The sequence below is a fragment of the Coffea arabica genome, chromosome 1c (genome assembly GCF_036785885.1).
Source record: "Coffea arabica cultivar ET-39 chromosome 1c, Coffea Arabica ET-39 HiFi, whole genome shotgun sequence".
NCBI classification, from domain to species: domain Eukaryota; kingdom Viridiplantae; phylum Streptophyta; class Magnoliopsida; order Gentianales; family Rubiaceae; genus Coffea; species Coffea arabica.
Window position 1 is genome coordinate 51,339,054 of NC_092310.1, and position 14,665 is coordinate 51,353,718.

At 37.1% G+C, this 14,665-nt stretch overlaps 2 protein-coding genes and 1 non-coding gene across 5 annotated transcripts; 1 reads left to right on the forward strand and 2 right to left on the reverse strand.

Moving 5' to 3' along the window:
* LOC113742130 (protein RETICULATA-RELATED 1, chloroplastic-like) lies at nucleotides 1-5,157 on the reverse strand. The gene is made up of 7 exons (XM_072076323.1): nucleotides 4,477-5,157; nucleotides 4,251-4,349; nucleotides 3,488-3,708; nucleotides 2,542-2,611; nucleotides 2,196-2,275; nucleotides 1,398-1,462; nucleotides 1-551 (listed from the first exon to the last, which is right to left on the reverse strand). Exons 1-7 carry the CDS (start codon nucleotides 5,008-5,010, stop codon nucleotides 358-360), a joined length of 1,263 nt encoding a protein of 420 aa, XP_071932424.1. The 5' UTR covers nucleotides 5,011-5,157; the 3' UTR covers nucleotides 1-357.
* A 1,360-nt stretch (nucleotides 5,158-6,517) lies between these two features.
* Nucleotides 6,518-12,358, reverse strand: LOC113727002 (BTB/POZ domain-containing protein At3g44820-like). 3 transcript variants are annotated; one of them, XM_072076331.1, is made up of 5 exons: nucleotides 11,165-12,335; nucleotides 10,878-10,953; nucleotides 10,473-10,542; nucleotides 8,536-9,747; nucleotides 6,518-7,633 (listed from the first exon to the last, which is right to left on the reverse strand). In XM_072076331.1, the coding sequence occupies exons 4-5, from the start codon at nucleotides 9,568-9,570 to the stop codon at nucleotides 7,064-7,066; spliced, it is 1,605 nt and encodes a 534-aa protein (XP_071932432.1). In that variant the 5' UTR covers nucleotides 9,571-9,747; nucleotides 10,473-10,542; nucleotides 10,878-10,953; nucleotides 11,165-12,335; the 3' UTR covers nucleotides 6,518-7,063. The 3 variants fall into 3 exon arrangements, with proteins under 3 accessions (XP_071932432.1, XP_027106754.2, XP_071932434.1); XM_072076333.1 differs by lacking the exon at nucleotides 10,878-10,953 and adding an exon at nucleotides 8,199-8,284 and having other exon boundaries at nucleotides 7,248-7,633; nucleotides 11,165-12,358; XM_027250953.2 differs by lacking the exon at nucleotides 10,878-10,953 and having other exon boundaries at nucleotides 11,165-12,339.
* Nucleotides 12,359-13,639: 1,281 nt separating this feature from the next.
* On the forward strand, nucleotides 13,640-13,712 carry TRNAR-UCU (transfer RNA arginine (anticodon UCU)). Its single transcript has one exon. It is a non-coding gene; the product is annotated as a tRNA-Arg (tRNA).
* The last annotated feature ends 953 nt before the right edge of the window (nucleotides 13,713-14,665 follow it).

Genomic DNA, 14,665 nt, shown 5'->3' on the forward strand with positions numbered 1-14,665 from the left:
TTTACTTCACAAATTCCAATCACTTTTTTATCTTCTCAATTACCTTTTATCTCACATACATCACATCACTAAAAGTACTACAGTAATTATCTCAAATAAATCATTCAAATAAACTCCTATCGAAACAAACCCAACAATTTTTTTGCTCAAGCCAAGGGCATCATCAGCTCTCTCTCTTTCCTTTACTATTTCTTCTTTCTGCTATTTCCTTCTTTTATTCAAGCTAGGGAAAACACCACTCTCCTGGCAGCAGGGCGGGGTTGGAGAAGGGCTGGGAAAGCTTAAACCAAAAAAATCTAACCTAATGAATATTTCAATCAATCAAAAATACATGGATGAGATATCTGATGGATGCTATTATTGCACTCCACTCCATTTTGCCCAATCTACAAACTGCATTCCACCATAGATGTTGTTAGCAAATCGCACACCAACTGTGAAGGCCATTGCAACAGGTGGGACTCGCTTTGCTACAGGCGATGCTTCGACCAATCGCTCCAAGCCATTAATAATCTGATAACGAGTATTGGAGGAGACTGCTAGGAAAACACCTGGCGACAAATGAGAATAATGAATAACACCAAATGAATGAGAACAAGCAACTCATGGCAGAAGTTCTCTTAAAAAATCTTCCAATTCAAGCCCCAAGCAACGGCTTGTCCAGAATACTGGTTAACAAGTTAAGACTCTTAGGTTCTTTTTTTCTGAAAGAAGATTGTTGGAGGCTTGAACTTTAGCCACATATCTCAAGGAATTTAACCAGAAGGAGAACACCAAGGTTCAAGCATAGGTCTTTCTTTTCATGTCCGTCAGCAACTTAAATCAAAGGCACATGAGATGGCAGAAATAAGAAATCCATCAGATTGTTATCAAACATGTGCTTCAATGACACAGGCAGAAGGAAGGAAAAATGACTAGCACCAGGGAAACGAAGAACAATGTACCCAATCAAGTTATTAAATTTCAGAAAAATTTGAAGAATAGCTCAAACCTATATGATTCGCAGACTACATCCAAATTTAAGAAGCATAAGATCCTTTCATAGAATTGTATTCACTCAAGCGTTCTTTTCCAAAAAAAAAAAAAATCACGCGGTTGATTTGACCGTGCAATTGGCACTTACCCTGCGCCTAAGAAATTGGAAGTCATATGTTCATCAGGCCATCAGGAAAAAATTAGAAGAGAGAAAAAGGAAAAAAGAAAAGAACATAGATAAGTCAGAGAGAGTCCAAGTCTTTAAGGATTGAGTGCCTCAGAATCAAAGTATGCAACATGATAATAAAAGGTAGTGAAGCTTTAAATGCATAATGGAAACCTCACTCTGACGCAACAAAATCAGATAGTACACGCAGTGGCAGCAATAGAAAGGATAGGTTGGGTAGTATCAAGTAAAATACCCCAGAGAGCTGCACTCTTTACTAAAGGGGGAACTGGAATATCCTTTTCTGACTTCTTGATGTTCCTGAAAGATAAAAAGAAGCACGGTATAGATCTGGGGCCATTTAAGAATGTGCACTGCCAAATTTTCTGGACATCTCCACTCAAATTTCATCAGAATGACATATAGTCCATTAATGCTTATCCGAACAAGAAAAATGTGAAAGAATAGACTGAATAATTGTGCCACAGTGAGGTACGTAATACTATCTCGAGTTCCTCATTTTGTGTGCTTAATTGAAGGGATTTATGGGGCCAATGTGAAGGTTAATATGAATAATGGCTCTCTCAATACAGTGGAGAAAGCAAAACTTTAATTCTTTCAAGTGTGCTGAATATGATGAACTTACTTTTCTAAAAGGTTGATTTAGGAAAATAATGGATAATTTGACCAATTTGTTCCATCATCAAAATTGCTGCTTTCAACTTATTATATTATTCAAAATCCACTTTCTAAGAGCAAGTGATTAAAAAATTTAATCTCTTGTTTAGTTTCACTTCCCATTTTTCAGTGCAAAGATTACTTTTTAAAAACTGCATACACCAGTGAAATGATAATTAGAGATGTGAATCATATTTTTTGTTATTTCATGCTTTCAGTCCAGAGCTTTACAGTGAGTTTAAGAAAAGATAATTACTTTAATTCAATACCCAAGAGAACAACATACAATAAGAATTATTCTCGTTCCAAAAGCCTAGAAACTATTTCATAGTCCAATAGCAAGTAATAGCACGAAGTTATCTAAAAAGACATACACCTTTTAGCAGTCATAATCAAATTTGCTATGCCTTGACCGATAAGCCCACAGCCAAATCCAACTGCACCATATAATACACCCTGGATCGAGCATAAGTTAGGTTGTCAATAAGAGAAATATTCAACAAGGATCCGACAGAAAGTAGCACAAAAAATCACAGATGAACTGGGAAAGCAAGATGTTAACATTGGAACAAGAATGCATGCCATTAAAAGAAAAAAGTGGATCAGGGAAAGCTTTTAACTAAATAAAATGAGATGATAGGGGACATATGCTCCCTTCAAGACTTGAAGCCTGGTAACCAAATATAGTAATTGTCACCCGGTGTATTTACAAAATGTATTACCTTGTAAAAGTATGTAGCGATTCGTTGCCGGACTGAAAATTTGCATCCTGGCCTTTCAGCTTCAAAAACACTAGAACCAAAATATTCACAATTAAACACCTAAATAGTCAGTTGTAACAGCAAACAAGATGCACGCAATTCTGCTAGCCCAATAAACACCAGAAGTATAAGACTAAAAAGGGGCATGGGATTGAGGTATTCACAGGACACTCAAGTATTAACTAATTAATCTTATATTAGGCACAAACCCTGTCAAAATTGGGATAGTAGCAATTAAAATACAATCAGCTGATAGTTTGCAATATTTAATGGTATTCAGTACAACATGGGGTAATGCATGCTTTAAAAGGAGAAAAATCTTTAGTCCTAATACTTGGAGTAACTCTGAAACTGAGTTATATCTCTAACATGCAGACTAGTAATTGAGGCTATAAATCCTAATTGTGCAACAGAAGTAGCTGGAATTATTTATATAAGAGCATCACCTAATGATCGGTTGATTGCCTAAATCAACAACCTTTGAGGTTTTGACCAACACAAGCAAAATTTTTTCCTGTATAATTTGGCTGGTCATGACATATGTTGGGTAATCAAAGACACTCAGTTGCTAGTTTTACTTTACAGCTTTGCAATCTTTAAAATGCATTCCAATCTGGAAGAATAGGAAGCAATTTATTCAAATCTTATACACCTGACTTGACTTTAAGGTTTCTATACGTGAATCTCTAACTTTCAAGTCACAACAGATGTTTTCTTTTGAAATGCAATATTTTATCATCAACTGCTTCCTACCACCAGATTGCTGGTTTTCAACAGCCCCTTGATCAGCTTCAATGGCAATATCTATGTTATGATAAAGTCAACCACACAAGGGGTCATCACTATACTGTTAAAAGATGAAAGAGAACAAATGACAGTAACATTAAGATCCTATAAGCTATTATACCTGCTTGGGAGAGAAGCAGTGGCAAGTTGTAGTCGCCCTAAAAAGCCACTCGAAACAGATCTCTTCCCAATACGAGCATAAGGTGCCAGCATGCCAACCAGAGCAATGTCAACTACCACCCCAACCAAAACATCTGCAGCATACAATTCGAACTCGGCCCAAAAATCCTTACCCCTCTTCTGAACTTCCGCAAATGTTGCACAACAAGTATCAATGACCACCTAAAATACAAGACATCCAGTTACTTATGACAGCCCAACAGAAAATACATTAACAAAAGTTGGATAACTTGTTGAAACTAAACTGGAAAGTTCACCACAAAAGTCCAGTCTACAAGGTTGAAAGCTACAAACTCGATTTCAACCTCATCCATGAAATTATTCTTTAGTTTGTGCATTTTTCTGCCATGCAACTTCACAGGTTCAAAGAATACAGGAAAACAGACATAATGCATCACTCTAATGTCAATGTTGTCACTTCAGGTTCCATTTGGTATTTGTGTCAAGCATTTCATGCATCCACAAGAAAAGCAAGCCCTGACAAACTCCAAAAAACAGCCGAAACAGCTAAACGAGTATCCCTAAACCATTCCGTATGGACCAAAATGAGCAACTGTCCTTGATTAACGATTAGAATAAAAACACACATCCCACAGGCATAACTGCCATAGCTAAGCTCAAAGAATAATCCTTTTTGGCAAGCAATACATGTTCCCATACATAATAATTCAACATTATAACCCAGTTCAAAGTCTTAAACTAACCTCTGTCCCAACTTTAAACAAAAACGCTGGATCAGCAAGCATTCGATTCCTGAGCATAGAGCAGTACCTCATCAAGAATCCCAACGGCCAAACTGACCCCTGCATTATGAATTCAATCCAGAAACACTCCAATTAACAATCCATCGACCAACAGTATCAAGATGGCAATAGCAACAAATCCATGACCAGGGGAAAAAATTTAAACATCATAAGCAGGCATTTCCACCTGTAAACCCAAATAACGGCTAAGAATCAAGCTCCGAATCCCGGTGGTCTCGGCAGCTTCTAACATATCAGAAGGCAGAGTCGCCCCTCGTTTTTCAGCTTCTCTCATCACTTCTTCAAACTTCAAAAGAGGCCCAAACTCTTTTTCATCAAAATCACCTTCTTCTTCTTCATCTCCGCCCCCGCCCCCGCCACCGCCACCGCCACCGCCAGACGGCAATCGCCCATTGCCGCCATCTCCTCCACTTCCATTATCAATTCTGGGTTCCTCTATAACCTCCTTGAGAGCACTCGTTTTCGCAATATAATCCGATTCGCTACATTTGAGCTGAAACACTTGGCAACTGTTACTCCTATTATTTTCCCTGAAACTACCATCATTTCTGATTGAAAAGCTGGAAAAGGTCGAGTTTTTGGAAGAACCCAAAAGCCTGAACTGGAAGTCAACACTCTGGGCAGCGAATTGGTTGCTTTCATTTGGCGAAATTGACAGGTTTTTCAATGCCAAGCTCAAGCTCTGGGAAGAAATAGCCATACTTGTCAATGTAAAGCTATTACCAAAAATACAAAAGTTCTATACCTGTTTCCTTTTTGGCTGTCAACACTTAAATCAGTTATCAAGAAAAAATCCAGCACGAAAGCTTTGGGCCTTTTGGCCTTTTGGTGAAGTATCAGGAATCCGGTTCCGTATAGGCTGCAACTCGTAAGATCCCACATAGTAGGGTTTATGGCACGCTGTTGTTGGAGTGGCAGCTTTATTTGTACGACTATTTATATTTAGACACCTGGAATTTTGTCATTTTGTAATTATGCCCCATAGAATGTTACAAAGTTTCAGTATACAGTCCCTGGCCGTTGGCCAACTACCAAATGTCAAATGGGCAAACAAAGCATGAAAAGTGGGAAATATTGGCTCGAGTTATTTTATTTTTTTATGTAGAACATATTATTTTTATTTTTCCATCATGCAACAGGCAATTCAAGAAAAAAGAGATATAAATTCAAGGGCACTACTTTTCTTCCCTAATTCTATAACCTCACTCGTACTCTATTAATAATCATAGAAACAGCTTTAATGAGCAATTTATGCCTGATTGTTATAGTAATTGAGATTGATTTTTCAAACAATTTTCAATAAGTTACACGAGTAGAGTTAGCCTTTTTTACTTTGTTGATAAACATGCATAATATGGGTATTATTATACACCATATATCTTGTACAATTGAAACAGAAGCCCAATTTTGCAAGTGAATTTTTTTGGATATTTGTCTAAAATTTTACCGTAACTTATTGTAGAAGTTGTAGAAAAAATTTTAAAATGTGTAAATTTTTGAAAATTTTGAAGTGTATAGCTTAAAAACTTTGAGAAATTTTTTTAGATTGCTGTAACTAAAATTGTTAAAAAAACTTGTAGCAGACAAACTTGGCTAAAAACTTACTTGCCAAACAATGCCTGAAAATCGTTCCAAACCCCATCCCTCCTTTTCCTTCTTCCCTGTTCTCATAAATGCTTCCTACTTCCAAACCTCTAACAATACACACACAATCTTTTCTTTACAAAGAAGAGGAGAACAATATATAGAGTCTTGTTTTCAACTTATTCTTGTTGTATTACTCCAATGTCAGAATATTATAACTATTAATGTAAATTAGCCTCCATAAGCACAAGCAGCAACTGCAATATCAGGACACATTTTGCATTCATCCTAATTGTGTTCATAGAGGGACATGCTCAGAAGTCACAGCATTGCATCAGAACTTGTTTGATCCCCGTCCTTGGCATTGTCAGTTCCTAATATAAACATCTCCAGAAGCATTTTGCCTCTCCGATTTTCACCTCAAAGCTTAGACAGCAAAACCAAGATAAACAAGCAAGAAAAGCCTTTGAATTTTCATCTTTCTCGGTGCCTGAAGCAACTTTACCAGGTGATTACTGATAAAACTTACCGTGGTGCTATACATTAGCGAAACAAAGAGCCAAAAGCATACACAGCAACATCGACTAATTTGCTAGGCATGCGAGTTGGATGTAAACCAAGAATTTACATGGGTTAAGCAGCTTGACTATTTACTTTTTTTATCTGAAAATTTCATGAGATGAACATGTCACTAGATTGTTACTACATTTCAGACATAGCGATCAATTGACTTGGACAGAGTTTCTGTCCAAATCAACCAAAATTTCACCTGCTTACAAAATCACATCCTATCAAATGGAGCTGTACATGTATGAACCCAAAAGAATCTGAAAACTATAAATGATATACCTCCTTTTTTCCCTCTCTAGAGTCGACTTAATGTATTTACTCGCCTATACTAATGTTGAGAACGGAATGTCAGCCAAAATTTTTGAGAACGAATACTAATTTGTCTTCAAATTATCCTTCCTTCCTTCCTTTTCCAAGAAAATTGCATTATATTTCACCAAATCAGTACCTCCTTCAAGCCTTCAAAAGTCAAAGAACATCTTGACAGCGAATGACTTGGCACCTCAATATACACATTATATCATGAGAAACGAGCTCAGACCCAACCTTCCAGGGTTACTATCAGGGTATCTAAGAAGACTTGGTAATGTCACGATTTTTCAAAACAAAGAGAAACTTTTGCGGTGTCTTGACTGAAGGGAAAGTCTTCCATGCTCACCTGATGCCCTAGGAGTAGGCGCTGTACTTTCAACAACATCTGTTTGAGCTTCTGAAGACTGGGGAAGCAGATTGCATCCCATCCTCCTTGCAATGAAACGAGGAGAACTGATAGAGCTGTATGACTTTGCCACCCTTTTCATCTCTTGCTTTATTTTAGTGAATTCTTCTTCAAGCTCTCCAACTCTAGATCTCATCCTTTCCATGTCTACTTTTAATACCTGGTTCGCACGAGCAACTGTCATCCACCCATCTCTCTGGAGAATCTGACCCGCCATGTCACTCGGGACAGTCATTGGAACAGGAGGAGCAGTTTCAGCATCCAAGACATGGAGGCAGCCGGCAAGAGCTGCCCTCAGCTGCAACTGCTCAAAGAACAGCACTTGAAGAACAACTCTGAGTGGCAACCTTTCATTTTGAGATGCATGAGCACAAGCATCAATGGACAGCTTCCGAAAGTCAATAATGTTGCATAGCAGTTCCTTATCTTTCTCAGGAAGCCAAGGGTGTTCCTGTCCACATTAGGATAATAACAAGCTTTATTGGTCACCTTTGTAGGAGTATAAATAGCAGGTACACAGAAAACTGCGTGTATCTGTGTTGAAGCATGTTATACGCATGTGTAGCCAAGACGCACTGCATATATCAAGTGAAGGCTAAAACATAACACAAAATCACAAGGGAACTGTTACAAACTAGACATATTCAAAAATGTCCCCAATTGGAGATCACGAGTTTAAGAAAAATAAAGAGTCTCTTTGCAATGAAATCAAACAAAAGCTGAAACAATTAACTAAAATAACATTTTCTGGTCTTTTGAAGAAAATTACAACTGCTTCAGAAATAAGAACTGAATTATAAGGAAGCCTCTAGCAATTTAAGATGTGCTGTAACCAGAAAGCTGAAGAGGAAATAATGATACGAACTAAGAAAAATCATTTTCTAGAGCCCAATTTTCCAAGAACAAGAACATGACTTGTTCACATCATTTGGGGAGATTCTTTGACTATAGACAGCACTTTAATTCAGTTGACTGCAAATACTTTGAACATAAAAATTACTTTAATATGAGAGAACCTGTCAGCCAAACTGTCGTCCATCACACTTTCATTTCCTTTTTCTTTTCCTAAGCAAAACTCAGCTTCATCTGGATCATAAAGGTCCTAAAGGACTGAATTAAGTTGATTGCTGTGTATCAAATGCAAAAGGATTTTGCAAGTAATTTATACACAAGTCATGCAGTACCACAGAAAGTCAGAAACACATCATTATGCAGAACTCCTAACATAAAGGAGAAAAAGGAAACTGCTTTGGAGTTGCACGACATTCCATTAATAAAACTAAGTTACCAGCAATTAATTCACAAATTTTACGTGACACACAAGTTGATAAGCAGCAGTGAACTTATTGTTACCTTTAAGTAAATATCCAGCGCTCGGTACAATCCATCATGCAAAGATCTTGAAGATTCTGGCAAGGCTTCTGCAAGCAAACGCATTTTGTTGGGTTTCAGGTTCACATCAGAAGCAACCTCAGCAATGTATCCATCTACCAACTTTGCCACTCTCTTCAATGGTCCTGATGATGGAGATGTTTCTAGATCAAAAGATGATGGGGATAGAGAAGTTAGCCTCGATTCAGAAGACATAAAATGATGAATCATTCGCTCTACACAATCAGTATTGTATAATGTATCAGAGTCTGAGTAACATGGTATCAGTAGACCATCTAGAGTAGCTTGATCCAGTTGCACCCCTATTCTTCTCTCTAAAGAGTCCTGACATGTATGATTGACACCCAATATCAATGCTACTCGTAGAAGCCCTAACAGAAATCGGCAAAACAATGTCCCCTTTTTTTCAGGGAGCAGCTTTGTAACACTTTCTAAAAGAACCTTTTGGTCAACAGCAGCTGGAGTCATGCTGAAACTTGCAACAGTTCTGGGTTTACCACTCTGTCCACCCTGCCATCTGCCCAAACCAGGAAGGTACTTTCTGCAGTAGTGCATTATAGCACCTGCTAAATTTTCTGGTTTTATACCTTTTCCTTCCATTGTATGAATCAACCTCTCAAACAAATGCACACTCAGATATGAAATGTCTTCATACCACCAGTCTGATTCCATGGTACTTTGGATCTTTGCACCTGTATTGATTCCATTCCATAGAATGCTACCCCCAGGGCTCTGTAAACTACCATACATCAACATAGGCCATCCAAAGAGACTAGGATCTGTACAAACCATCACGGAGACAGCATTTAAACATCTACTGACAATTTGCAGCTTGTCTGCTCTTGAAATTACTGGTTCACAACTTTGGAGAGCCAAAAGGCAATCCTTCCAGTTCTTTAGAACATTATTGTGGAAGAAACCTTCTGACTTTGACAATAAGTTATCTTCTCCATGCTCGTCTGTCATTTCAAGGTAGTCCGCAGCACAATATACCATTACTATGTTTCTTGCTGTAAATTCCACCCGCCCACCATAACAGAATTTTATTATGACCAAAAATGTCTCACTGCCACCAGGGAAGTCTTCAAAAGTTGTGATGAAATTCCCATCAGTGGATTCTTCAGATTCTTCGATTATCTTGGAAATCCTCCCACATCTTGATACCAGTGGAAACTGGAGACAAAGAAAAATTAATATTATCCTCAGGATTAAGAAAACTACAAAAAAAAAAAAAAAGACAGAAAATGAGGATTAAAAGAGAAGAAAAAAGCAATTCCAAGGAAAAAGTCAAAGAAATCCCACACAACTCAAATTAGTACTGACCCCTCCCCTCAGCCACAGAAGAGGAAAACAGTTGTGCATTAAGCAAGAAGAAGGCAAAATTTAAATTTAAAAAAAATTATTAAAATTCTAAAACCACTTAAGAACCTAATGAACAGAGGTGCTAAAACACAAAGAAATGAGCTATTGACAAAAAAACAGTGTACTGATTTATAGAGAGATCGCAGTCATTTCAAACAAGACAACATCCTTGGAGTCCTCACAAATTGTTTTAGAGAAGAAACACTTTTGTTGCTAAAAGGCGGGACATTGGAACTTCATACATGTAACAAACAAAATGTCAGAGAGAGATTCATAGTAATTGGAAAATTGCAAAATAATCAACTGACGGTCACGTTCTAAAAGCAATGGACATGCAAAAGCAGACATTTGTCAATATGCTTTGATGTGAGAAGTTTAACACAGTACAAGATCATTGCCTTCGACCTACTCAGATACAAATGGCACTACATCAGTAACCAACTCAAGATGAACAACAGAAAAAGTACCACCAAAAGAACAACAAAATACAAAAATAGATCTCATATATTTCCAGATGCACAAAGAATAAGAAATACCTTGTGAAGATGGAAGTTAACACCATCTACCACCACAGTTATGTCACTTGGTAGAGTTGCATTATAGAACCTGTGAAGTTCATTATAAATCAAAATCGATTTAAAGCTCATGTACCAGGTAAGTATGTGTAACGTATCTAAAGTCAAAACATTAACGTATGTAAAGTCAAAACATGTTCGGCATCCTACTACATGTCAGGGAATGAAGAATGACGATTAAACTCAAGTTCCAACTTCAATAAGAGAGATAGCAATTGTTTTTGCTCATAATCATGCCTCCTTCACATTCCTCACTCTGACACCAATTCGTGTACAGGCAGTTCAATAAATTCAAATCTTATTCTGAACTATAAACCATATTTGCGACAGGTAACTGAACTGAACAAGGACAGTCAGGATATTTACCCAAGGACAATCAGGCTATAAGAGCCACAACTGAATTCCTATTCCTTGATCCCAATCATGCGTAATAATGGAGGCACTGCAAATATAACAAGTTCCACAATTCACCACAATCTATATCTACTATATTTGAATGCCAAAGACTAATTCTATAGTGTTAAAGAACATGATGATTATTGACAGGATCAAAGCAAATAACTTGAACAAGTCCCGGAGCTGATGCCTTCACATATGATTTTTTATCAAGAATCTAACATAAATAAGCAACTAAGTAATAGACAGAAGCATACCAGTCATTGCCTTCACGGCGGAAACCAGTAACTTTTGCTGCAGGAGCCATATCAATGCCTCCCCTGAGGACTCAACAGACCTTCTCCTCTATAAGAACAATTAGTCAATCAGTTCAGTCCAATTTAACTCTCTTCCTCTGTTTTTCGCTCTCTTTTGAATTGAATAGAAGCATCAGAGGACCAGATAAGTCCTATCACCAGATTAAATTAAATAAACCCCATCCTAAAGAATAAAGTCAGGGCAGGCCACCAACCATAGCAACCACAAGAACAGAGTCAAAATGAGGCAAACCCAAATCACCCCTCCAAAATTAAGTAAATTCTGAGCACAAATCAATCAAAGTAATCATTTTTACGTTCAGGGTCCTCTCTTTCCCTTTCTCGCACCACTTTACAGCTAAGCCACTGAGTCCCCAGTAATTCTTGCACACAAAAAGACTAGCTCACTGCTCTTGATATCCCCTACAAGACACAAGACAGCAACAGCATGGTCCATACTCCACACGTTGCTTTAATACACTCCCAAAAAAAAACATACATATAGAGAACCCACAAGCCAAGACACGCAACCGGCGGAGAAAAGCATCGTTTTCACAAATTTTCGAGCTTTATCCCACGGCCCATTGCTATAACTTCGGGTTTGAGTGTTTGACCCCTTCAGATAATCTAAATTTTGAGAGAATTTAGGCCGGCAGAGGATTTAAAGAGGGACAAGGGTACATGACAAATGATATGAGAGAGGAAGCGGAGAGGTGGGGGAATAGTAGAATAATAATAAGCGTGTGTGTAGTTGGGTCACGCTTTTTGTCGAACAGATGGTCGGAAGGAAAAACAGGGAAAGCGTCCGAGGGAATATCGAGGTGAATCCAACGAGCGGTGCGGGCTTGTGTCCTGTGGGTGGTGGAATTACTAATGAGATTGTCTGATAATTGATGCCTACGTGGTGGTGTTATTATTTCATGGATTTTTTCTGATTGGGACATTGTTGTGATTGGTATAATTGTGGTCTTTTTTCCTTTTCTTTTCTTTTCTTTTCTTTTCTTTTCGGGAGTGATTGTGGCTTTGTTGGTGGCTAACCCCACGTGAAATGGTGCTAAATTAGTAAATTGTGTGTTGGCATGAGAAATTCTTTGGGTTAGCTTTGCTTTCTTTTGAAGGCAGTGTAAAGCAAAATTTTGTGACTAGAAGATGCTCAAGTGCTTCGTTATGTTCTATCATGTGCAATTCGATGATAAAGAATGAGTACTATGAAGTCTATCATTATATTCAATTCATATGTCTGTAGTTAGATGGTAAAGATTGAGAATTCTGATTATGCTTTCTAGTTGGCATTGTTTGGATTAGGGTTTTCTGTAGAAAAGTTTCTATATTTTTGGTAAGCACATTTTCAATCTCGTTTTTATCTCACATACATCATCGTTACAATTACCTTTCTACAAAAACTCCTAAAAATAGCAAGCGAGACGGATTTGAATACTTCTACAATTAGAAAAGTAAATTAGTGTCAATTGTCTTAAACATAAGCAAAAAGTTACAGATATAAATGCTGAATACTTACTTTTATCAAAAGCCATTTAGTGTGGGATTTGTCTCGATGGACATTTGTCAGGATAGAATTCAAGTATCAATTCACCAAAAACTTGCAAAGATAGATTTCAAGTGTTAATTTCTTGATAAAATAAAATTACATAAGATAAGTATTTAAATGTAACAGGTCAATAAATGTGAATGTATATGTATGTTTTGTATGTATACTATCTTAAAAACTTTTCATTCATTGCCATTTCGTAGTTATAGTTAACTAGTCAAAGACAAAAATTACAAAAAAAGATGAAAAGCATGAGAGGGAGACTCGAACAGGTCACCTGAGTGAATCATGAATATGAAATGAAGAGGCCACGAAGCAACAATTAATGGTGGAGAGTTGCATTCCAATCCATTTTAGAAAAAGATTAAACTTCTATATACTGATTATGTAATGCAATTCATTTTAAAAAAGATATGTATAAATTATGCATAAAAAAAAACTATATATACATTAGTGGGGTTGGGTACATGCACATATACAAAACATAAATTTCAAATTAAAATTAAAACTAATTGTCATATTTTTCAAGTTTGATAATATATACACTATCGGAATATTAAAAAAATAATTATTTAATAAAAGTCACCATACCTGCGCGAAAATCTTTGGCAAAGCAAAAGGTGACACTTTCCTTTAGTGAGAAAATAATGTGAAGAAGAGGCTAAACTGCAATTTGACGTTATAAACCCTCATACTGGAAATACATCTTGATCATAGATTGTTGCCGTGAATTTCTATTCAAAACAAATTTTTTTTTTTTCATGTACTCGTATAGTATTTACAAGAGATTGTGAATTTATTAAACTCAATTGGATTTTGCCATGTCCAACGGCTTATCAAACTATAAAACTAGGATTATATATGACTCGTATAGGGAAACAACCAAAGCGCCTGTGGCCTAATGGATAAGGCGTCTGACTTCTAATCAGACGATTGTGGGTTCGAGTCCCACCAGGCGTGTCTTTGTATTTTTCGGGACTTTCATGGATGCGTTATCCAAAACCGGACGAAGATGTTTCAGGGCCTTTCGTGATAAAGTTGGTGGCATAGATCTGTTTTTATTTTTTGTGTTTTGTAATTTTACAGATTCTGTCCAACAGAAATATTCGATCGTGAATGAGGCGAAATGTTTATGTGCTAACCCAGAGATACAGCATATATCTGACTAGTGGTAATCAAATTGGCAAAGCATGATTTAACATATGACAAGGAAAATTAGTAGCCGTCTGACTTTAAATCAAGAGATACATGCTTTATTTAGATCTATGTGTGCGTGTGTGTGTGTATATATATATATATAGAGAGAGAGAGAGAGAGTTGCTTCCTAACACCTTCTTACTTAGGAGTACATTGCAGTAGCATGGATGGTTTTGGATCAAATTAAAAGCTCAGACCAAAATCCATGGCAAGCATTTTACATCTTTATGAAACTTAAAAAATCGATGGTGCCAACACTAAGTAGGTAGCAATAGTTTGTCTAACGAACGATTGGTAGTGTAGCACAGAAATAGGCAAAACAAAAGGCCAAGTACTAACTAATTCCAATCGCCTTGAACCATCACATGCTTTTCAGTAGACTAGGTTTGAAGAACGGTGAAGCATCTTTTAATGCACAAAGCTTCTACCAAGGTCTTCTTAAGCCTTTAATCAAGTCAGGGCAAATAGCCTACATTATTTGTTGGCAATTCTTTAAGAGCATTTGCAAACGCGATGGTTATTACACTTAACATAAGCCTTGAGAGGTCACGAGCTGATAACAAAGACCCCAGCTAAAACCCAAACCTCAGCACTCATTCACCAGGGTGTAATGGACCGTTTACTGCCGGTATGTCATTTTAATGCTGAGAAGCATCTTCAATACCTTGACAAGTAAAACTGATCGCAAGCCTCTTCGTAAATGAGAAAAGGGCCAA